Here is a 23,948-nt window from a genome sequence, read left to right as displayed (position 1 = left end):
GAGATGGTATTAATTGTTTTTTTTCTCTATTACCAACATATGATCTCAACACAAATGGACAAAATCTGAGTTAACTGTGGTTTAATTATGTGCAGTATATACACTATTTATCAACAGATATACAGTAATAATACAGTGAGCAAGGGATTACATGGCCAGTGATAATGACTAGAACAGATTTTTTTTCTTCTCTTTTTTTGTGGTGAAATAACCACGGCAGCCCACATGTTAAAATATAAATAAGAAAATAGTAACAGTGTATTTTTTCATCAAGTCAGTGCTTAATGTAACATACAGTATAGTTACATCATGTGCTCATGAGAAACTTTAGTGTCTAGTGTAGAGTAATCACCCAATACCTGAGGTATAAAACCAAATCACTAATTCTACTGTGTAAACTAATATAACCGTTAACAAATAATGTACAATTCTGTTTAAATACTTTCAAGTTGGATATAGAAATAAATATTTGTACTGTATAATATATATAAAAAAATTATCAACAGCATAAAAGCAGATAGTACCTTAATGCAATGCAATCTCAGTGTTTCTTACAGCCTACCTTTTATAAAAAGTTTCCTGAACATTTCTTTTGGTTTGCCCTGGATCACTTCTATATGTCTGAGGTAGACAAAAGCAGGGCACCCATCTCAGGTGGATAACTACACCCAGTCTTGCTTATAGGAAAGAAAGACTAGACGTCTACTTTTATTAAATGCATCCGTTAAAATTTCCATTAGAGTACTGTCCAAAACTTTTCTCATTGTTAATGTATGTATTAAGGATTAAAAATTGGATGTTACTCAAGTTCAAATGCATGTGAAGGCAGACGAGTGAATCCCCTGCCAATATATCGTATATTATCTGCATATCTTCTTGGATAATCCAATTATAAATTGCGGTTTACAATGCCCTTTCTCCAACTATCAGACTCGTACCAGTTACAGTTTCACTCACACTCCTCTATACTTAGGCCTTCAGGAAGACGCATCGTTTCAATACCATACCAACAATGTGCTTTCCAAACCGAACACATAGTTTTGTGAGGTTAACCACATTCTAGTTTCAAACCAAGACACTCAAGAAGTCTTGCATGCAACCGTATGTAGATTGTTGCCCAGGTGTTTTTGTATCAGCAATATTTCTTTTATACTTTATCAAAAAATACATATATATAAAAAAATGTCAATTTCCTGTGAATAGACAAATCTTGTGCTTAACGCAACATTTCTGTTTTGCAAGACCAACAATGAGGAAATGCATTGTATATTAAAATATGTAGTAGTCATAATGATTTAAAATGAAATGGATCACAATGCCAAGTTCCTACTAGCTAATTTCCTAATAATTCCCCTTTCTTCATTTTTCTCTTCATGACCGTTTTCTCTCCCACACTTCCCTGTCTCCTACGCTTGGTCTTTTTTTAGTATCGTGGGCTGATTGTCTAGCATAAAGCGTATCCCACCTGTAGCACTAGTCCATTTTAGTCTAATCTAGATTTTTATAGATCCTGCTCTTATATAGTAGATCTTGCAAATGCTTTGCACTTCAGAATACTCTAAAGTTAATTGAAACTCATCATCACGGATGTTTGTGTCTAGACCCCTAGTCTGTCAAATTTGAATGAATTGGTTCATTAGGTTCTTTTTGGCTTGTTTAATTGTTTCCCTAAAAGTGAATTAAACTGGAGTGCAAAAGAAGTAAAGTTGCTAATTCTAGCATCACAATCAAAAAGGCAAGCTAGTGGTTTAACCTTATTAAGAATTTATCAAGTAAAAATGGATATTTAGACTGAAACGGTGCTGATCCAATCAGCACAACTGTGCCTCCGCTGTGACCAAAACTAACAAGCAAATTAGCAGCTGTTTTTGTTTGTTTTTTGGATTTGTCCCCAGTTTTCTCCCCAATTCAGTCATGTCCAGTTGCCACCCATTTTATTATAATGCACTCCCCCATCAGCGACAACCAGGCAGTGTCCGGGATAACAGACGTTTCACCGAGGCATGTAAAGCCCCCAACCAAATCTTTCCCAAGAGGGTATAACGTAACACTCTCAGGGGGAAGGTACTAACCACCTCCTTCTGCTTGTTTGAACTCACAGACACCCATGATTTGCTTGTTCCCATGAATGATGTGGGCGTGTGAGGATAAGCTCCTAAACTCAGTTGCCTAATTAACTGATGTTTTGTGTACCACCTTTCCCAAACAATAAATTCAACAGTCTTGCTGAAATCTTGAGTGAACTAATAACAAAGCAAAATACTTTCAATTAAAACTCTGGGATGACTTGATCCTTGTCCACAGACTTGTACTGTAGCTCACACCCAGTACTGATTGTTCTGCAGTGTGGGATTTGTCGTCCTGCAAAACTGAGTGGATTCAATGTCGCCAAAGGAGCACAGAGTCATGTACTGCCCGTGGGCAGGGTTGCCTGTCTGTGGTCTCGCCAGAGCAGGACTACCAGGGTTGCTTGGACTGAGAGGGGTTACAGTAACTAAAGGAACTATTGCAGTCCTCTCTGCATGACCCTGTAAGTGTCTACTATCAGGAGAGGCTTTTGGAGCAGAAGCACCATTCAAATGTTTTTTCTTTTTCTGTTGGTTTCTCTTCAGCACTAACACCAATATGACCGCAATGACGACAAGGAGAAGAGCTAACAGTGGGAGGATGATAACCATGGGGTCAGTGAAGGAGTCGCTCTGGGACACCGACTCAACCCTAACAGGTTGATTTCTCACTGGGATAGTTTCCTGACCATGAGTTGGTTTAAGCATAGTTGTGGCATGTGAGTCACTGCGATTCGAGTGACCCCAGCGATTGCGGCCCTTGAACTTTGGCACAGCCTTGGTGAATAGCACTGAAGGCTGAACTGTTGGATATTTTGAAGTGGTAGGGGAGCTCATAACTGTGGTTTGGCTGGATGACACAGTACTACTTGTGTAGAACGGAACAGCTGTGGTTGTTATCAGAGCAGGGTCATGTGGCACAATGCTGAAGACGAACTTCCCGTTTGCAGGTTGGAGGGTGCCGGCTTTTAGAACAAATCCTAAAGAGTCGTTCACCTCTTGAACTTCAGTAAGGTTGGCCTTCAGCTCCAGGGTGACTTTTTCTTGCTGTAATTCACTGAAGAAAAATGTCTTTGTAGGCTCTGCTTTTTTCTCGTTGCCAGTCTTAAAAATCTTGCCGTACTTTGGTGCGGCAAGAATTTCAAACGACGGATCACTACCACTTATCAGGGCAAGCTCAGAGACATTGAGAAAGTCTGCCTTGAGCTTAACACGAATTTCATTTGAAAACTTTACACCTTGTGCATACCTAATTAAAGGCTCGACTGTGATGTTAACCATTTGATCAGTCAGGTTTGCCTCTGATGTGAAGGCAGTGAACTCAAAGTTATCATAGGAGGATGCAAGATTGATCATATGGTAGCTTAACCTATTTGCTTCCAAATCATCCTGGTTAAAAGAAGAAACTTCTTTGTTCTCCAAGAGAAGTTTACCATAATTCGGAGGAGCAGTTATTTTATAATGGACAGTAGTGTTTTTTCCATTAGTCACTGCGGTCAGGTGTGACTGGTTAAGCAACACTGATGTTTGCCCCTGTACCAATACTAAATCTGTTTGATTGACAATTGAAATTGCGATCTTCGACACCTCTATGTTGAAAAGTTTGTAGACTGGCCTGTGATGGCCATCGGTGACACTGAAATAGAACACTCCAGGTGCAGGGCTGCCATCCTGGATAAAAAATACCTTACCATCGTTGATCTGGGCTTGAGAAAAGGTATCGACAGATACATTTAGGCTTCCAACAAGAGAAAGAAATCCATTGCTAGGTCTGCTGATCACTGAGTATTGGATATCTTCTGGAGCATTGTCAAGATCTTCCACATTCAAGTTGCTTGGTCCGAGTGCCACAGTGTCTCCTTGAACCACTCTAAGGCTTGGTGCTTTGGTTTTCAGGATGGGTGGCTGATCATTCACTGGAGTGACTGTAATGTTAAACGATTCCTCTAACACTTCTCGGTCATCCTCAGGGCGTTGTGCAGGTTTGCTCTTCAGGTTGAGGAAAGCATCAAAGACAAATCGGTCGTGTACGGTCTCAGAGTTGTCATGCTGGTAGGTTATTCCGTATTTGTTCAGAATGAACTGAGAGAAGTAGGGCTTTTCTTTTGTAAGATTCCTTTCACCCACAATGATGACACCATGTTGAGGTAGAGACTTGACCTGGTACCAGACGTCATAGGAGTTGCGACGAGATTCTGGCTGTTTGGTGAGGAGATTTGATGCGTCCAGCATTGTTTTGTCAATGACGATTTTGTCTCCTTCTGTTACCACAGCTCCTGAAACACAACACAATTTTGAGAAATATTTTGCTTTCTCAACATGTTTTACAAAAGACTTCACTGGCTGTGAAGGATTACTTTAATGAATTACTTAGTGTTTAGTCATTTTTCACTTTTGGGATTTACAGTTAAGGATATAAGAGGTAATCATACTGTAAGCATACCTGTATTTTTAACAAGGAGAGTGTTTTGTTCAGGCCCTGCATTTTCATAAGAGATGTCAATATCAAAGGTCTGAGGCTCGAGGCTTGCAGGAGGCGATGATGCAGTGAACGTGAACTTGTCTAATGCTGCCCATCCAACAGAGTCCACATTTTGTTCATATGCCACCTTACCTTCATCGACCTGGAATGATCATATATTTGTACATATACATATACTGTAAGTACAACAGTTTAAATGTGTGTCTTGTCTACCACATAGTGCACTACAGCGGTACCTCGGCATACAAATTAAACCTGTCCAGAGGTGAATTCTTGAGGCAAAATTTCATACTGCGAAACCCATTTTCCCATATGAAATTATGTAAATGCAGATAATACATTCCAGCCACCCAGAAATGTTACCAATAATTTTAATTTCCAACGCTATTCATAGTGTTAAAAATCTTTATAAAAAAAAAATATATATACATATTAAACCTCTTTTAAACTTAATTTATGATTCCTCTCGTCACCAGCTAATTTAAAAACGAAACTGAAAGTGGCTCCATTTTATTCTTCTTGCCATCCTTGCTAACATTCTTAAAACCCATGGTGCTATGTCTTCACCAAAAGTTTCACAAAACGCAAAAAATAAAGCAAAAACAAAAAAAAGTAAACTTGCTTCGCTTTGGCTTTTCCAAGTACACTATATCGGAAGTATGCAGGCAGTCGCTCGTATGCCAAAAAATGCTTGTATGCCAGGGCAAATTTCTTGCAAGATGTTAGTTCTTAAGGAAAAAACATGCAAGGTGGGGCATTCGTATGCCAAGGTACCTTTGGCATGATTTTCCTCACTCATCGTCTATAGTTCTTCATCCTGTATTCAGGGTTGTGGGGGCCTGGAGCCTATCCCTGGAGACTTGGGCATGAGGCGGGTTACACCCTGGACTGGGTGCCAATCCATCGCAGGGCACACACACATACACAAACTCACACGCTCATTCACACACTACGGGCAATTTGGGAACACCATTTAGCCTAATCTGCAGGTCTTTGCACTATGGAAGGAAACTGGAGTACCCGAAGGAAACCCACCAAGCACGGGGAGAACATGCAAACTCCCAAACTCCATGCACACAGAGACAGGAATCGAGTCTGGCCGGGATACGAACCTGGACCCTGGAGATGCAAGGCATGATTTAATTTTTTCTTAAAAAATCATATTGCCTGGTTAGCTTATTATATTACTACACAGTGCATCATAAATCAAACTAAATTCCACACTGAAGTACCACAATTTACAGCCTTTTTTCTTCTTAGAGCTAGGAATTTGTCAGGAAGGATACTAAAGCAGTCAAATTTTATACGGAAGCATAAATAAAACTACCCTTTAAATGGTTGTGTATAACAGGCACTTTTAATAGTGTATTTAAAATGTGGGTCAGTGAAATGATGGAGCGGTTCTATTATACTGTACTGTGACAATTGGTTACTCCAGCATGTCTATGATAACTTTTGTGTTTGATATTTTGTGGTCATTTTTCATGTGGTAAACTGAAGCTGTATATGCATTACTGGTTGACAGGATGTGGTTTTCGTGCACTTCTGACTTCCGTCCGAACTCTCGGTCACTCCTGCCCTAGTATAGTAAATGCACTATACCTTAAAGTTTATAGTTATTACTGAGTGAAGCAATGGTTTCAGACACGTAAAAAATCAGCTCGTATAATTACAAAGTACAACCAAACTGGCACAATTATATAAAATACAAGCAATACTTCAGGCTAGTGTAGAATATAAACCCTTTAATCTAAAACTCTAACTCTTTCTGCAGCTTAATATTACCTCAGATGATTTACCCACCCACTCCCAGCAGCAAATACGAAGACATATGACCTAATGTAATGTTGCCGTAGAGCAAATGTGTAATTCATCATTGCTTCCCCCTTTTCCGTGTGAATAAAGCATGAGGTTGGACAACACTCACCATCTCTTGTGTGAAGGAAGAGATCTCAGTTATGGACTTGTCTGCCTGCACAGCCACCAGCTTTCCGAATTTCGGCGGATCAACAACGGTGAAAACAATAGTGCGGTTTGAATTGCCCTCGTTGTCATTGGTTGCCGCTTTGAGGACCTCTTTTGAAATGACGGATGAAGCGCCTGGTTGGAAAACAAGGCTAAACATTACCTCGGATGAACTCCAGCTGTTAAAATACACAGTCAAAGCAACAGCAAACGTCTGGAAATTGCTATAAACATCACCACGTTATTGTGTACTCGGACGCTTTGATGGCTGAGTGCGTTTGAGTCGTTGTGGCAACACCTTTTACACGCTTGTGTGCATTTGAGCTACAGATGACTAACAAACTTGAATCTTCAACTTAATTAAGGCTTTGTCCTTTAGATGGCTTTTACAAGAAAAGAAACAGATTTTCACGATTTTGTTTCTTTTTTAAGATTTTGTTTCTTTCTTTAGCACAGTTATAGTAATAAAGGAAGCCCAATTATGGTGATAAAGGAAGGCCAATTGCTGGGAAAGTCCTCTACTTAAATCTACAGTTTACAATCAAGGAAACAGCAGTCCTTTTATCGGAACTGTGTTCCCTTTTCAGTATATATCTGTATTTTAGAATGATGGATCATCTGAGAATGAAAGAGAAAGAAAGTAGGTTTACACCACAGTATGGCTTAACACATGATCAGAATAAATACTTCCTCATCCATTATGGTCAACATCAAGTGTGAGGAGGTCGGGCAGCGGTGGTGCAAACGGTTAATGCTCTGGGTTACTTTGGTCGGGGATTCAAGCCCCAGCACCGCCAAGCTGCCACTTAGCGTTACGAATCACATCTGAATATCTAAATCTAACTAGACTGTAACACAAGGCTGAATTTCAAACTGGTTCAAATCATAATAAATGGTGTTTGCGGCACTGTGGTATAAAAGCGATATCGCACTCCAGGTCGTGCTTTATTGCTGGATATAGCACGGCTGTGATGCGGTCGTACACAAGAGGGCGCAGCGATACAGCACTTCGCCTTTCGTGTGGTATTGCTTAAGTAGATATACCTTGGGTTTTTGCCACACAGAGGATTAAAGTATGGTCAGATATAAAGATTTGTGTACCCTTTAATCAAAATGAAGCAGACATTTCAAAGAATTTCTTTCATTATCACATATTAAAAGTATTACAACAGATTTTGTTAAAATGGCTGATTTTTAAGTTAATTAAGCCTTTATTTAACTTAGGTCAGCCGTGATACAGCGCATATGTAGCAGACAGGGTTAAGGGCCTTGTTCGAGGGCCCGACCATGGCAACCTCTGGCTCGAATCACAGATTCTCCAATTAGTAACTCAGTGCCTGAGCCATCTGAGCCACCACTAGACTGATATAGTCATGCAGTCTTTTTCTGAACATCTAAACCATATAAATATCTCATCTCATAATAATACAGTATCTCGCATGACTCTTTTTACTTTTTCTCTCCTTTAAAGATCTATTTTTTTTATATACAGATTGAAAATCAAGCTCATTTTTTTTCCTCTTTTTGTGTGAGTGTGGAAAACTTTGGCACTCAGCTGCAGTTTCCCACTTTAGATGAGTAGTATCTGGCACCAGTCACTACCCAAAATCCCCTGCTGAATGTGGCAACAAATTTGTTGCACTGCAAATTTACAGGCCAGAAAATAGGCACGCCAGCTGTTTTACATACTGCCCCAGACAAAACAGTGCGTAAGGCAACTGTTTTTAGCACTGGGTATTAAATCCGGCGTATTACTAAGAATTGCTAAATTACGTCTGAAGTCTTTTCAACATAATGTGTTTACCAATAGAGGTATTGCGTTGAGCAGAAATCCTTAAAAGGGTTTTGCTCCATTGTTTACAGGGTAGTAAACTATTAGACAGGGTATTAATGGTTGCAGCAGTTAGGATTTAACTACAGGAAACTAAAGGAAGGCATCTTTTGCCAAAGATACAGGAATCAACCATCCACCCTGCGAATGCTATGTACACTGTTATATTCTATAATACAAAATGAAAAAAAAAGAAATTTTATACGGTTAGACTTGACCAATTATTAAGCAATAGCTGAATTACCTGGAAACACGGCAAGTGGACCGCTCCTTTCCATCTGCAGAACGAGCGTACGTGCCGTCACGCTGAATATCTGCCTCGGAGCGAAGTTCACCCCATCATTCACCTGGAAGTTAAAACCTCCAGCCGTGGCTCCTGGAGAAGACAATAAAGCAGAATTGATGTGGATAGCAGTGTGCTGCGCAAGGTACCACTGGGACAGCTGAGAATTTATGGTTTTCATTTGCAGTGTGAAATTAAAAATGGGTGCTTTTACTTTTTCTATGGCCCCTGAAGGAAATGCAGGATGGACTGGTATGTTATTATGAGTTATAAAAAAAGCTTCTTGCTACTCATACTTGCTAAAGAAAAATCTGTAAAAGGGTGCAGGGCTAATACTGTCTTTTACGATCATGACACATCAGCACTGTGCCATGAGACGGAGCTCTATTTTTAGACCTTGTTATCTCATCTCTGGATTCTTTCTCACTGTTTTTCACTTTAAATACACAACTCTTATTTTTTTCGATCTAACATTAAACCTAGTGATGTCAATCGATTGCATATATAAAGTACTCTGATTTACTTGTATTATAAATGTGCAATGTTTAAATAAAGAAACGCAAGACAAACTGGTTAAAGGAAACAAGACTATGCAGCTTTATAATATCTATAAATGTTGAATTTAAACCGCATGCAGTAGCTTGATAGTATGTGGTGTGACTACCCACCGGCAGCAAGGCTCGAACCCGGATCCTTAGATCCGAAAATCAACAATCTACTGTAGATGCTTAACCACCTGAGCCACCACTCCCACAGCTTACGTTTAATGTAATCTTGTAAAAAATAGTTCCCCTTGAAGGTAGCTCGGGCACACAACTTTGGTTTTTATCCAAACTTCCATCTGGAAGCTTTTTATAATGAAACGTGTTCAGCACACCTGGTGATGTTTCCTCAGTCATCTTATTATCCGTGTTAAACGTGCCATTATCACACCCAGCCGGGTAAATGCGCAGAGATTATGGGAAGCCATTAGGGTCAAACGTGGTCGTACTATAATTTGCGTAAAATATATATATAATTCTAATGCGTTCAATTTTCCAAAATAATCACATGCTTTAATGTGTTAATATTGACTGATTAACGGCCCTTTATTGAATCTTTGGATAATAACAGATATTCTAACATCTGGGAAGCACCATCACGGCTGCTTTATGATTGTAAAGACATAGGATTTGACCTCCTGTGTTTGTGTCCTCCTACCTTTCTGTGTCTACTACATTTGGGTGATGACATATCTTACCACTGTGCACGAACAGTAGTTGTCCCTGGTCTATGTGAGCCTGCGTGAAGTTCATAACTGGTCTAGTTGGTGCACTTTTCAGCGCCAGGTGACCATTACTGGGCTGAGTGGTGAGGTAATGTAGCTGCTCTGGGACGGTATCGTCATCCTCCGCGTGGAGATCTTCAGGAGTGATTTCTGTCATTGAGCTGACCCAAACCTAGTTCAAATGAACAGAGATTTAATGGGATTCAGTAAACTGATACCATCTCATGCTTATCATTAGAACAAGACCATATACATTCTAGCAGAATAACGCGAGAGGAAGGATTGCTGATATAATCAGGATAATATTACACTAAGTAGCTTTGTTATCAAAGGAGCCCTCTCTCAGGGTTTTCAATCTGTGTTCAAATATTAGCAAAGCAGCTGCAACGAAATCACTAATAATATTGAAGAATTAAAGATTTTCAGAATATGTATTCTTAAATATTATTAAAATTATAAATAATAGGCATATCATTTAGAGCTTCCCACATCTGTCTGTGGGAAGTGTACGTACAATCATTCACGAACACTACTACCCACACATCCCTCTACAGTCCTGACCTCATTCCAAATCATTTCCACATGTTTGAGCCATTAAAGGAGTTCCTGGGAGGCCAGCGTTTCAGACATGAAGCAGGCAGTCTGATCATAATTGCGTTCTGTTATTCTGCACAATCAAAAGTCCTAGCTTGATTTGATTAGAAGTTCCTTGTATTGTAAAACGTATTAGTTTTTAATAAATCAATCAATCAATAAATACACTCAGCATTTTTACTGTTAACCATTTGGCACTGAACATACATCATCACTGATTAGTTTGATGGTTTAAAAAAATGTATTAGGATAATCAAAAACAGCAAACAAGACGATGTTTATTACTTATGACTTTATTAAAGTACTGAGAATTCCATTATTTGCTAGACAGTGACAATTCTAGCTTTGCTCTGCTGAATTTCGGATTCATTTCAACCAAAATATGTCAATGATATTGAGGTAAGTCATACGTTTAATTCTTAAGCCATAGTTTAATTCAGAGTAGAGTCAAAGCAGATACTGCCTAATGTCACTGCCTTATTATTTGCACACTGCACTATGTACAGTACGTCACCCAAAGCAACACACATTTCTCCTGATTGCACAAGTGACTCGTGTTTGCTTTTGCAAGTGTTTCAATTAGCACCCTAGAGGCAGGGTCATCTCATTCTCTCTATGAGGTCTCAAGGTCAATGAAACATGACCGTATGTGCAAACTGAGAGAAATCACACTGCAGTCTGCAAAGCAAACAAGTCAAAATTTGCCAAATTCATTTGGCAGCTATGATTAAGAGATTACACTGTATTGTGTTCCCACAATGTTATATGTATGTACAGTAAAAATATATATCTGTACTACTGTATGTGTCTCTCTTTAATAAATACCAGCGTATATATATATATATTATATATCTACATATACTGTAGATTAAGTGGAGTAAAACATTTCAGGATGTGTTCTTATAGCCGAATAAACCGCCGTCAGGGGGGTAACAGTAAACCCCCTGCAGGTTGTCTGGCTACATCACACTTCCCTTCCCAGTCATAATTTGCCTTTATCTACACACCTCATCATGTTTTCAAAAAAAAAATTGTGCGCTTAGACACTTTAATAATGAAGGCTTCCATGTGCACTTTAGTAAAAAAAAAAAAAAAAAAAAACTGTTTGGCATTTTTATACCACTTGTGAGTATTTTAAAAGATGTGCTATTTGACCCCTTTTCAATTATTTTCAATTCTAGCCATCCTTTTTTCCTTGCCACGACAGGCGTAATGGACGAAAAGATTGAGAAGCTCAGAATTCAGCTTAAACAATAGAGCACGCTAAACTGAGATGCCATTGCTTTAAGGAAGCCACAACATCCTGTTAACTCAGGGACTGCCGTTGTGAAATGCCAAGACGAAACCACTGAATAGCAGTGCAAAATAATGATTTAAAGATGAAGTAAACGATAGACCTATCGGCCAACGTGGAATGGAATTGTTTAGAAAAACCTGATTTGAATTATAAATTGCTGTGGATATTGATTTGATGACGTACATCCAGGGGCCACTTGGTACTTAATTAATAAATCCATATGGAGTGTATCAGTCCCTTTCTGTGTTATCCAGCAATGAAAATGCATCGTCATGGACTCGATGTTGACCAGGTGTTAAACGTAGCTGTATGCAAACTAATAAAGACTCATGCATAAATTAGAGTGTTGTAAAAGTTATTGCAGAGCACCCCCTTGTGGCTAAATGAAGTATTTACAAGAAACTACACTACATGACCATCAATTGGTTTTGGCAAGTCTCTTAAGCTAAGAAAAGTTCATGTTACTGTCCAGGCAGTGAGTCAACATGTCTAAACTTTGTTAATCCTTCAAGGCAGTAATCCTTTAATTTCAAAAGCAAATGACTACTGAATGCCTGGAGGAATCCAAAGCATTTAGGACGGAGAGAAGTTCAGCCCTTCTGGTGCCGTTCAAATTAGAGCCAGACTCTGTATTTAGAGTGCAAGACTAAAGTTAATGCTTTTGTCTTCCAGTGACTTAAATACTACACCTGTGCACAATGGAAACCCAAAGAAACACAATAAGTAGACTTGGAGCTTTACTTTTAATTAGTCTTAGAGAACTTTCAAGCGTTTATGTAATGTGCACCCACCCTGAGGACTTTGTTGGCTGTGATAACTGGAGGTTCGTCATTCACTGGTGTGACTCGGACGTGCACTGTCTTGGGAGTGCTGTGTTTTCGTAGATCTGAGGCGTTGGCTATTATAGTGAAGCAGTCCTGTAACGTCTCAGAGTTGTCATGGACATAGTAGATAAACTCCTGTTCCACCTGGAAAAAAAATATATGTGAAGGTTGGAACACGTGGGTTCATGTTACTGTTATGAGTAAGACTTTAATTCGGCTACTAAAAGTGGACAATGTGTAACCCATGAGGTAATACTTAACTCTCGGAGACTTACTGACTGTGGGATGTGTAACTACTCAGTCAAATGATGGTTATTCAGTAGCTCACAATTCAGTATTCACACTGATTTGAAAACTTAGATCTTAGATCCTTCACTATAGTTTTGTCTTATTTATTTATTTGCCGTGTTATCACTTATACTGTGTTTACACTACACATTATTGAACTGGTTTTTGGTGGCTTTGGATACACTTTCACATTGACTTTGGCTTCCAAATGCACAGTGACACTAAAAAATTCAGCAAAATTCTCGCGGCCATCATGGCGATCTGAGAGCACAGCGTTCCTCGTCTTCTATAACCAATGCATCATACTTTAGAGCATCTCGAATTTTAAAATTAGTTTCTTTTTCTTTTGTCTCCCCTGTTGTCCCCCTTAGTAACCTCAGATATGCTTGGTCAGGATCTAAATATTTAAAATATATAATAGCTTTATTTTAGTGAGCACACTCTAATTTCTACGGTAACAGCTTTTACACAAAGACACACATGGTGGACATTCTAGATAATCTAAAATGAATCATATACAGATTTAAAAAATGTGTCAAAAAACCCTTATAAAAATTACTGATATACAATCCTAGTAAAAAATTGGATACACCTTTAAATTCCAAGTTTTTTTTTTTTTTTTTTTTTAGTAAAATTAATTTTTTTTCTTTTTGCATATTTTTTGGTCACCTTCAGCATTTATTTAAAATGTAAAACAAAATAAAAATCAGAAAAGACCATGAAATTAGAAAGTGTGTCCAAACTTTTGACTGGTAATACATTTACGCTGTCTTTAAGGTAACATTTATGGAAGGGGTCTCCAGTGCACTGTCGCCGTGCACGTTCGATTCCCACCTCAGATTTGTGTGCATGGAGTTTGCATGTTCTCCCGGTTCTTGGTGGTGTACTCCAGTTTCCTCCCACAGTCCAAAGACATGCAAATTAGGCTAATTGGCATTCCCAAATTGCTCATAGTGTGTGAATGTGCCCTGTGATGGATTGGCACCCCATCCAGGGTGTACCCCGCCTCGTGCCCTGGACAGGGTGCCAATCCATTGCAGGTCACGCACACACACTCAAACACTTATTTACACACTATGGGCAATTTGGGAACACCAATAAGCCTAATCTGCATGTCTTTAGACTGTGGGAGACCAAGCACTGGGAGAACATGCAAACTCCATGCACACAGAAGCAGGAACCGAACATGGACCCTGCAAGGCGACGGTGCGAACCACTAAGCCACCATGCCTGTTGTTCTTACCTGTTTTCGGGTAAAATATGTCGTGGGTGTCCCTGGGAAACGGGAGTTCTCGATGTGTCCATGCACTGGTCCCTCCGACACGTAGTACACAAAGTGGAGCCCGGAGAAATGCTGACTTGTAACTCGTATGATCTTTTCCGTCAGCGCTTTAGATCCCCCTTCTTTCAGCGTGATATTGGTCACTTCAACAGGTATAAAATGAGGAATGATATCTATAGGCACAACAATGCCACTCAGTTCTGCGACCCCGTTGCTTGCTTCCAAAACGAAGGAGTCGTTTGTCTGTTCAGGCGCTGTCTGTACGTACTGGATATTACCAGTGTTGATGTCTTGTTGTGTGAATTTCATTAAAGGGTCCTGCTCACTTCCCTGGAATTGATCTTTACCGTGAAGAAAACTTCGTAGATATCCATAAACTGGAGGAACCTTGACAGTGAAGATGATTTCATTGGGCGAATTAGCTTCGTGCGTGACCTGGAAAATAAAAATCAACAAACAAGACATTCACGTTCACATCAAAGTGTTAAGTGGTTGGAGGAATTGAATTATAATTCAAATAATAATCAAATCACCTCAAGCTTACTGCGTTCGATCTTCACCGGCTTTCCCTCGTCTACCACTAAGACTTTGTTGTTGAGTACGACAGGGGGCTTTTGGTGGCTTTCCAAGTACACTTTCACATTGATCTTGGCTTCCACATGAAATCCTTTCGCTTCCACGATGACACTGAAAAATTCCGCCAAATTCTTGCTGCCATCATGGCGATACGAGAGCGAAGCATTCCTCAGCTCATTCTGGGTGAAAGAGTCAATTTGCTTGTCTGTTAAAAACAATGCACCATACTTTGGAGCGTCTTTAATTCTAAAATTGATTTCACTGTCCTCCCTGACGTCCATGTTCGTAACCACACTGAAATTAGCATTGCTTAATGTCCCAGCCTGTCCTTTTTGCACCAGCAGGCCTGTATTGTTGGCGACCTTAAGGTACGGTTCCTGAGCGCTGATATCCAACAGTGAGGAGATGTAGTGCTTGCCGTCTGATACGAAAAGCACGAAGCGTCCAGAGTTCATCCCACGATGAACGAACAACACTCGCTTCTGTTCCAGGTCCTCTTGGCGAAACTGGTAGAGTTTGTGAGAAGTGTCATTTACAAGCACTAGATCACCTATGGGGATCCCACGGCGGGTGTAAACAAGCTGACCGTCGTTAAAGTCAGAGTCTGCGTCATGGTAGCACAAGTCATCCAACGTCAACAGCCTCTGTCCATTCTTGACGACATGGAACACTTTATCTACAATGCGGACAGGCTTCTCATCGTTCACTAATTGTACGGAGATGTTGAAGACGCCGTCTTTGGAGCCGACCCCGTCTTCTTTGACGTGGCTCTTTGCCAGCGGACTTGTCGAAGCCACGAATCTGAACTGATCATGTGTAGTTTCGCTGTCATCGTGGACATACATAAGGCGCTCCTCTATTATATCCCGATTGGTAAAAGACACTAGATTATCATAATCCTTGGTCGAGTTGGACAGGTTGATTCGTGATAGTTTGCCATGTTTTGGCATCTCGGTGATTCTGTAAAAGATTTCTTTAGTACTTAGAGTCTCAGCAAACAGTTCTTTATTCGTAATAAGTTTGCTCTCACCTTCCAGAACTGAAAGTCCACTGTTTTTAATGTAAACGCTGTTGATATCTGCTCTGATATTTATCCTGAATACATGACTAGCTGAATGAGCATGCTTGCTGAACACTTGGAATTCAAACCTGTCGCTTGTGTTCTCGTATGGTCTATCTATTAGTTGATACTCCACTTTCATGGTAGTGATGTTCGTTTGGCTGAATGTAGAATAAGTATCTAACATTTCATTATTTAGTAAAATCAACCCTTTCTTTGTTGAAGAAAGGAGCTTGAAATAAATCTCATCCTCAGTTAAAGCTACACCTTGTGCCGTTGCATAAAGATGCTCTGAACCAATTGCAACTCTCCTGATTTTGTCCATCTCGAGTACTTCGTTTCTTTCCACAATGTAATGAATCCATTTAGTCTTTACATTGAATACCAGTTCCTCCGTTGCTTGTGCTGCAACTGTGACTTTACACTTAAAGTGATCAGTTTCATTAGCAGACTGAATATCCTTAAAGGTGCTGAAGTATCTCAGACGGTCTTTCTCCAAAACTCGTTGGGTAAATAAATTTGTGAACTTCCATTCTCCGCTGGAATGAAGCTTCCGTAGTTCCCCAAACCTTGGCGGCACGATGACATCATAACGGATGTCTACTGCTTGTCTTACTGCGTTTGTCTGAACGGCCAATTGTGTAGTGTTGATTACAGCCATCTCACCTTGAGTAACCTCCACCCCAGTGTTGTTTGCAATGCTGTATTCCAATTTAATCGCCATAATTCTCAGCACCACCGTGTTACTTATCTTCTCGCCATCACTAACCCTCAGCACTATCCTTGAGTTCCTTACTCCGGTGTGGGCATAGTTTATTTTTCCTGCTTCCAGAAGTGAATGAGGGAATGAAGTGACTGCCTGACCAGGGTTATCTTCAGTTTCCAGAAACCCAGCATCAGCGTTAAGGTTTCCCAATACAGTGTAGACCAAGTCTGTGGAGCTGCTGTCTACATCTATGGCTTTCAACACATCGGTGGTTAACATCTTCTTAGAGTTCTCTAAGAGAACGAAAAGATTTCCCTCAGGCAGGCTTAATTCGGGGGCATCGTTGGTTGGAGTTACTGTCACACTGAATCGGTACAACTTCTCTCCCTTGAGGTAGCTCGGTGTCACTTTTCTGCTACTGGAAAAGACGGAGAACATGAAGTAGTCATGCGGATCTTCAGAACCTCCATGGATGTACATCACTCTTCCATGCCACAGATCCAGCATACTGAAAGTATTTTCTTCTTGCTCCTGGTCCACATCAAACCTCAGCTGACCATGCACCGGTTGTTCTTCGATTCGAAACATGATCTGAGACTGCCGGATGCCAAGCTTCTTGAAATCCAGGTTCACTTTAATATGTTTTGATTCTAAGGAGGCACGACCACCCTCAGGGACTACAAGGTTCCTAAGTTGCAAGAAATTATGTCCATGCCCAGCAACCAGACCGTTTGCAAGGGTGGACATATCTATAGACGGTAACTGAGTGAAAAATTCATTCTTTCTCATAGTAACCGGGCTTAAAGTGCTGCTTTGTGGCTCATTTTCTGGTTCACAACCGACTGAGATGTCTTTAGTTACTAGAGCATTTGGGAGACCTGTTAATACACCATTAACCTTAATATCTCTAAAGCATCCTTTGAAGGAGCCACCTTTAATGCGCTTTCCTGCTACTGATGATAGGCCCACCTTTCTGACTTCAGAGTAAGTTCCATCATCTACACCACCGAGGAAAAGCAAACCTTTCAAATGCAAAGTTTTTGATCTGGATTTGATACTAGACTTTACCATCTCTCCATCTATAGTTAGCTGCAAGCTTTTAGAGGTGAAGTAAAGCTTAACATGGTGCCACTTCTTGTCATTGATGGAAATAAGAGAGCGGAGCTCTGTTCTCATTCCATCTCTGCCTAGAGCAGCAACAAGAAAGCCATCGTGTATCTCCATGGCAACAAAGCCCCCTTCCCGAGCGGAATTGTACATAATGATTCCCTCTTGAGCCGATGTATGTACCGAGCATTCAAGTGTCCGCTCTTGCTGTGAAGACCATGGAGGAAGGGAGACGTATGCCTTGGAACTGAAAAAGCTGATTGCTTCCTCTTCATTAGCAAAGAACTGAGGACTGCATCCAAGAGAAACCTCATAGACACTCTTTAAGCCGGAGTATGGCCTAAGCGATGAGAGGAGGTTGTGCTGATTAAATAGCACTTCATCAAGGCAACCACGGAAACCAGTGAGATCAGTAGGGAGATAGACCTTATCCAAGCCTCCCGTCCCACCAATATATAAACCATCACTGATATCCAGCTCTTGGTGCGAGGTTGGAAGTCTCTGGCTGGTCTGAAAATGCTTGTCCACAGTTAGGTTCACATTAAATTGATCATGGATGATATCTACTGTGTGCCAAGCCAAGTCGTTCAGTGGGTTCCCTTTGTCTGACTGTAGAATTCGCTCGCCAGCACCAAGATCCAACTTTGCCTATGGATGAGCATCAAACATTATAGATTAAACATTTTAGATTATACTTATAGATATATTTATTTCAATTCTTTAAAATTCTTAATTTTTAATCACTATACGCTTGTATACACATATAACTACAATATGTTTTTTTATTATATGGTGTAATACCACAGTACTAATGAATTTTTCTCTGATTGGTTAGAAGGTGTTGATTAATGTTTTAGAATGGCATGACCTAGTAGTAGTACTAACGATGGTAAGTCAAATCACAGGTTTTTATTTTTGCATTATTTTTTTTTTAATGGTACTATAGTAACAAGTTATTAATGAGGGGTCGCCAAAGCCTGTCAAGGGGTCGCCAAAGCCTACTGTCTGGTCGATGCCAAGGTGTGGAGACCACATGGTAGGCTGGTGGTTCGCAACCCTCCCATTTTCTATTTCTAACTAGGCTTGGGACTGGCACTGGCTGGGTAGTTGGGGTGAGCGTAGGGTTATGGGTCTTTTCCAAGGACCCAACAGCGACAACCCACCGGCTCGAACCCGGATCATCCAATAACCAACCTTGAGCCACAGCCACCTGAGCCGCCACTGCCCCATTTAACAATGCTCTATGATCATATAATAAACCTTTCCGTAAGTAGATGTTTATGGAAATCTTTAGGGTTTTTTACAACATGTTTTCAACTATGGGAAAGTCTTTGCACTTTGAAGTTTTTGAGTAAAAAATATAGTCTGTGTTTTTTTAACCTTTGCTGTTTTAAAGAGCTTTTTTGTAAACCCTTTAATTATTGACATTCCCCAACCATAATGAAGCTATAAACTGATGAAATGTATAAAATATACGATTTTATAAATGTTGTTTAGGTAATATTGTTGCCGGCCAAAAGGGATAAAACACATACGGTTAAACTATCATGATATTCATGGTGGTAGTGTTAACTCGAACCCAACACTGATTAGTTTCCTCTAACAGCATGCACTGTCATGCTTTATTATTTACATGATGTACTAGTCATGTAAAAGAAGCATCATCCTTGTTTCCTGTACCTACAGGCGTAAATAAGCATGTTATTATCATGTCACAGAAAAGTACTACTTGGGCAGACTTGTCAAGGCTTGTATAATAGCTGGATGCTTTTGTAAGTCAGATGTACTGTCAAATGATGACTTTGAACGATGTGAATTTCCCACGAATGTTACTGCTTATAAATAGAAATTCATACCAACTCTAAAGACAGATGTAACAGATATCGAAATAGTTTGGGCTATTTTTACTCTTAGACGTTAATCTGAACTTCATCTGTAAATTTATGCAGGACTTTTCTAAATCACAGCTCACACTTTCATTATCCTGAAAAAGTGCACCCTTGATAAAAAAATTGCATAATAAAGAGATTAAAACAAACAACGTTTTATGACTTTTTTTGATGCTTTAATGAGCTGACGTGTGCATTTCAGTAAATATAGTGTAGTGAGTCTCATACATACACTGTATATATAACATGCTGATTATGATGATAAATGTGTAAATGACTTGCCTGAAGTCTACCAGAACTGAGTTCTAGGAGCAGGTAATCGGTTTGGCCCGCAGCCAGGAAGAGCACACCTGTCTGGCTAGACGTGCGGAAGCGGACACGGAGTGTGTTGAGCCGAGACGAATCTTTTACCTTCAACTGCACAAATCCGTCGCCATAAAAGGAAGCTGAGAGAGAGAGAGAAAAGAAATTATTTTATAAAGACAAACTGTATAACACATATAAAGTAAATAACTTTTAATAATTACAGGATTCTCATTCTTCTAATTCTGTCTAATTATCACAAAGTGGAATTACAAAAAATCTTCCTATACTGAGAAGAAAAGGAAAGCCTGTTTATTTAATATAGACTCATAAATGATGTCACGAAAGTTCTTAAGGCTGTCAATAAATAAATTAAAAGGATGTAAATCTGGAGAAATAATCCTTTATTATTTATACAGAACTACATTAATGCAATCAGGAAAAATAGCCAGGCTGGTTTAAATTTGACCGTAATTCAATTAACCACTTTTTACAAACATGATCAGCAGAAAGTCATCTCAGTATGCCTTAGATATTAAGGAAGCTTTTACAGAATATACAAGAATGTATTCTAAATTGGATAAAACTATAAAATCTATATTTGTTATATGTGTTTACCACCCATTTATTTTCTTCCTTTATTATTATTTTATTAAATTCCTAAAAAAAAAAAAAAGTTTAATTAAAGCTGTAACATGCATGGTTCTCCCAACAAAACATTGTTGTGTGTGCATGCATGTGTGTGCGTGTGTGTGCGTGTGTGTGCATGCACTGGCGTGCTTCAGCCTGACAACATGCTGCCGCTACAATAAAAGACTGGCCACAAAAAGCCCTTCGGCCACAGCTGTTTCGCGCTCTACCAAGGACCTGTAATCTTCTGCACTCTCATCAAGCTCTCAAGAAATGTGTGACCTCAATGTTTAAACACTCCTGAAAAGCATTAACTAATATGTTGGTTACAGGAAATGTACTCTTAAGCACCAAAATGTTGTGGACAACCAACTGAATCTGTCAGATGTGGTTAAAATGCATTAAAAGTTCATATACTTTCTACAAATATCTTCGAAAATATCAATCAGACACATAACCTTAAGTACTGAAACGACTGTAGGAAAAATCAGTCTTCATGAATACAGAGCAAGTCCCTTCATCACACCTGAGATAAGGCCTTCTACATGACGCTGTGTGCATCCAGCTGTAGCTAAAGCATGTGAAAAATGCGAATGAAATCCATACTTAACCAAATCTAACGTTATTGGCTAAAACAAGGCATGTCATTATAAAGAAAGCTTTAAAAACCCTGGATTTCTCTTTTTTAGAAAGTTGAGACAAAAAAGATGATCACACGGACTTTGTACATTACTGACAACATTCATTAAATTCATGTGGCACTTTAAGAACAGATCATTTGAGGATTACTTTTACTTTCCTTATGTATAACAAATATACTGTACAGTTCTCAAGTTGCTAATATGTAATTAAGGAATATTTACATTGTTTAATACTTGACTTTGATTGGCCAGAAGCTGTTGATCAATTTTTTTCAAGCTTTATATTATATGTGGTCGCTCTTATATAGTGGAGTTTCTATAGTAAAGATGCACATAGAAACTTGTATACCAGACACTTCATGTAAACAGATTAAAAACATACAGTATGTCATTTTTTGACATATTGAAGTTTTCTGTGAAGTGACATTAATACAAGCAAATATGAAGGGAATCTCCAGTGTCAGCACTTTTGCAAGGCAGAGGTAAAAGAATACTTTTTCAAAAAGTTTTCTGGCAACGTTCTAGCAATGTAGCAGTTAGAAAATTTATATACAGTAGTTTAGGAAGAATACAATTTCGGATGTACTATTACAAAAAAGGAAAAAAAGGAAAAGATCAGCTTTATGTCTTGCCTCATCACATCATCTAGTAGTTTATTGTTTTCGTTAAATAGGATTCACCATCATGTTTTATTCTTTACAGACATAAACTTTTTTTTACACAGATATATCAGTGGGTAAAAGTTACATGTTTATGAGTGCTTTTCAAAATAAGGGCTATTGTTACAAAGACAAAAATGACTTTTCAACATTTCAATAAATGACCCTAAAAATATTTTTTTTTAACGATTCTTAAGGTATGCAGTTTATCTTATTAAACTTTCTAACTTTAAAGAGTCACAATAAATATAATTCTACACAGTAATAATGTAATTATAAGGTAATATTTTGTAATAGTTAATTGTTTAAACAATCCATTTATTCATCTTCTATACCAGTTATCCTGATACTGGCTCGCAGGGGCATGAAGCCTATCCCAGGCACAGGGCAGGGTCCATATACTTCATAGTTAACTTTTTGTCTTTTTATATAATGCATTTTATTTGTCCTTATTTCATTTATTTATAGAAAATAAAGTGTTTAACGGTAAAATAAGCTGAATACATGAAACAGTAATTTTTTGCTTTCATTTTCCACCTTCTTAGACCAGATACTGAATCTTCTGCACTGCTTCTATTAAATGTCACTTAATGTCAATATCACTTACATGGAAACATATCGTACAGTCATGTCATATCATATCGTGATCATAACTAGTCTCTCTCTCTCTCTCTCTCTCTCTCTCTCTGTCCAGTATCGATCAGTCTTCCTAAACAGCACAACTCTAAGTCTAGATGAGTTTAATCTCACTTATCTGACTGACTCGCTACTGTACTGTACATTGTTTTGATGCGGAAACATGAGTTATATACTATATGATGTTTATTTAAAATAATATTTGAAGTAAATATATACAGTTTGTGGTCGCTAACTGGAATCAGCGAGTAACTAAAGGAGTAAAAGAGAGAAATCACAGTTACTTATAGTGTTTAGGGAAACCGAGAGTGAGAGTAACGGTTTATTTAAACAGCTGCATTGATGTAAATCGTTTGTTGATACATTGTATCTATATTGTTACTATTTTAGAAACGTTTCGAGGTCTGTAGGACTATCTTACCTCCACGGGCCACTCCGACAAACAGCTCCAGCAACCCGAACAAAAGTAAACTCTTCATTTTATCTGCCTTGTTTTATTCCGGATCTACACATAATCCCACAAGACTGCTAGCCATTTCATTTAGTTGCAGGTTTACAAAAAAATAAAACACAACTCAAACTCCTTAAACTAAATTAAACTCCTCTAACCAACTCAACTTCTCTTTACATTATCCACATGGCTCCGCCCACTTCAGCTCCCCTCGCACTACAGGGCTGCATCCCAAATTACTACCTCACATCCCAGAAAAGGGCACTACAGGGCTTATTCCAAATAACTACCTCACATCCCAGAAAAGGGCACTACAGGGCTTATTCCAAATCACTACCTCACATTCCAGAAAAGTGCACTACAGGGCTCATTCCAAATCACTACCTCACATCCCAGAAAAGTGCACTAAAGGGCTCATTCCAAATCACTACCTCACATCCCAGAAAAGTGCACTACAGGGCTCAATCTCAAATCACTACCTGACATTCCCCCCCCCCCCCACACACACAAAAACACAACAACCCTGCACTACAGGGCTGCATCCAAATCACTCACATTCATCGTAAAAAGTGCACTACATGGCTCCATCCCAAATCAATCATTTTAATAAAAAAAAAGTGCACTACAGGGCTGCAGCCCAAATCACTCACATTCATCTCCCAAAAAGTCCACTGCAGGGTTTCATCCCAAATTACTACCTCACATCCCAAAAAGAAGTGCATTACGGGGCTCCATCCCAAATCACTACTTCACATCCAAGAAAAGCCCACTACAGGCCTACATCCCAAATCACTACTTTACACTTCACACAATTCAAATCAATCATTTTGGTTCCCAAAAGAAGTGCACAACAAGGCCACATCCCAAATCACTACCTCTCATCTTCCAAAAAAGTGTACTACAGGCCTGCATCCCAAAATACTATTTAACACCCCCCCCCCAAAAAAAAACACAAAAAAGTGCACTATGTGGCTGCATCTCAAATCAATCATTTTCATCCCAAAAAGTGCACTACAGGGCTGCATCCCAAATCACTACTTCACATCCAAGTGAAGTCCACTACAGGGTTGCATCTGAAATTACCACCTCACATCCCCAAAAAAGTGTACTA

At 39.2% G+C, this 23,948-nt stretch overlaps 1 protein-coding gene across 1 annotated transcript; it reads right to left on the bottom strand.

The window, feature by feature from the left end:
• Positions 1-70: 70 nt before the first annotated feature.
• Positions 71-22,990, bottom strand: cspg4ba (chondroitin sulfate proteoglycan 4ba). The gene is made up of 10 exons (XM_053481216.1): positions 22,808-22,990; positions 19,800-19,963; positions 14,713-18,276; positions 14,141-14,614; positions 12,577-12,753; positions 9,868-10,066; positions 8,589-8,720; positions 6,476-6,648; positions 4,510-4,690; positions 71-4,342 (listed from the first exon to the last, which is right to left on the bottom strand). The coding sequence occupies exons 1-10, from the start codon at positions 22,863-22,865 to the stop codon at positions 2,319-2,321; spliced, it is 7,146 nt and encodes a 2,381-aa protein (XP_053337191.1). The 5' UTR covers positions 22,866-22,990; the 3' UTR covers positions 71-2,318.
• Positions 22,991-23,948: the final 958 nt, after the last annotated feature.

This window comes from Clarias gariepinus, chromosome 21 (genome assembly GCF_024256425.1).
Source record: "Clarias gariepinus isolate MV-2021 ecotype Netherlands chromosome 21, CGAR_prim_01v2, whole genome shotgun sequence".
NCBI lineage: Eukaryota > Metazoa > Chordata > Actinopteri > Siluriformes > Clariidae > Clarias > Clarias gariepinus.
Note: the sequence above shows the minus strand (reverse complement) of the source record. Positions and strands in the feature narration are given on the sequence as shown.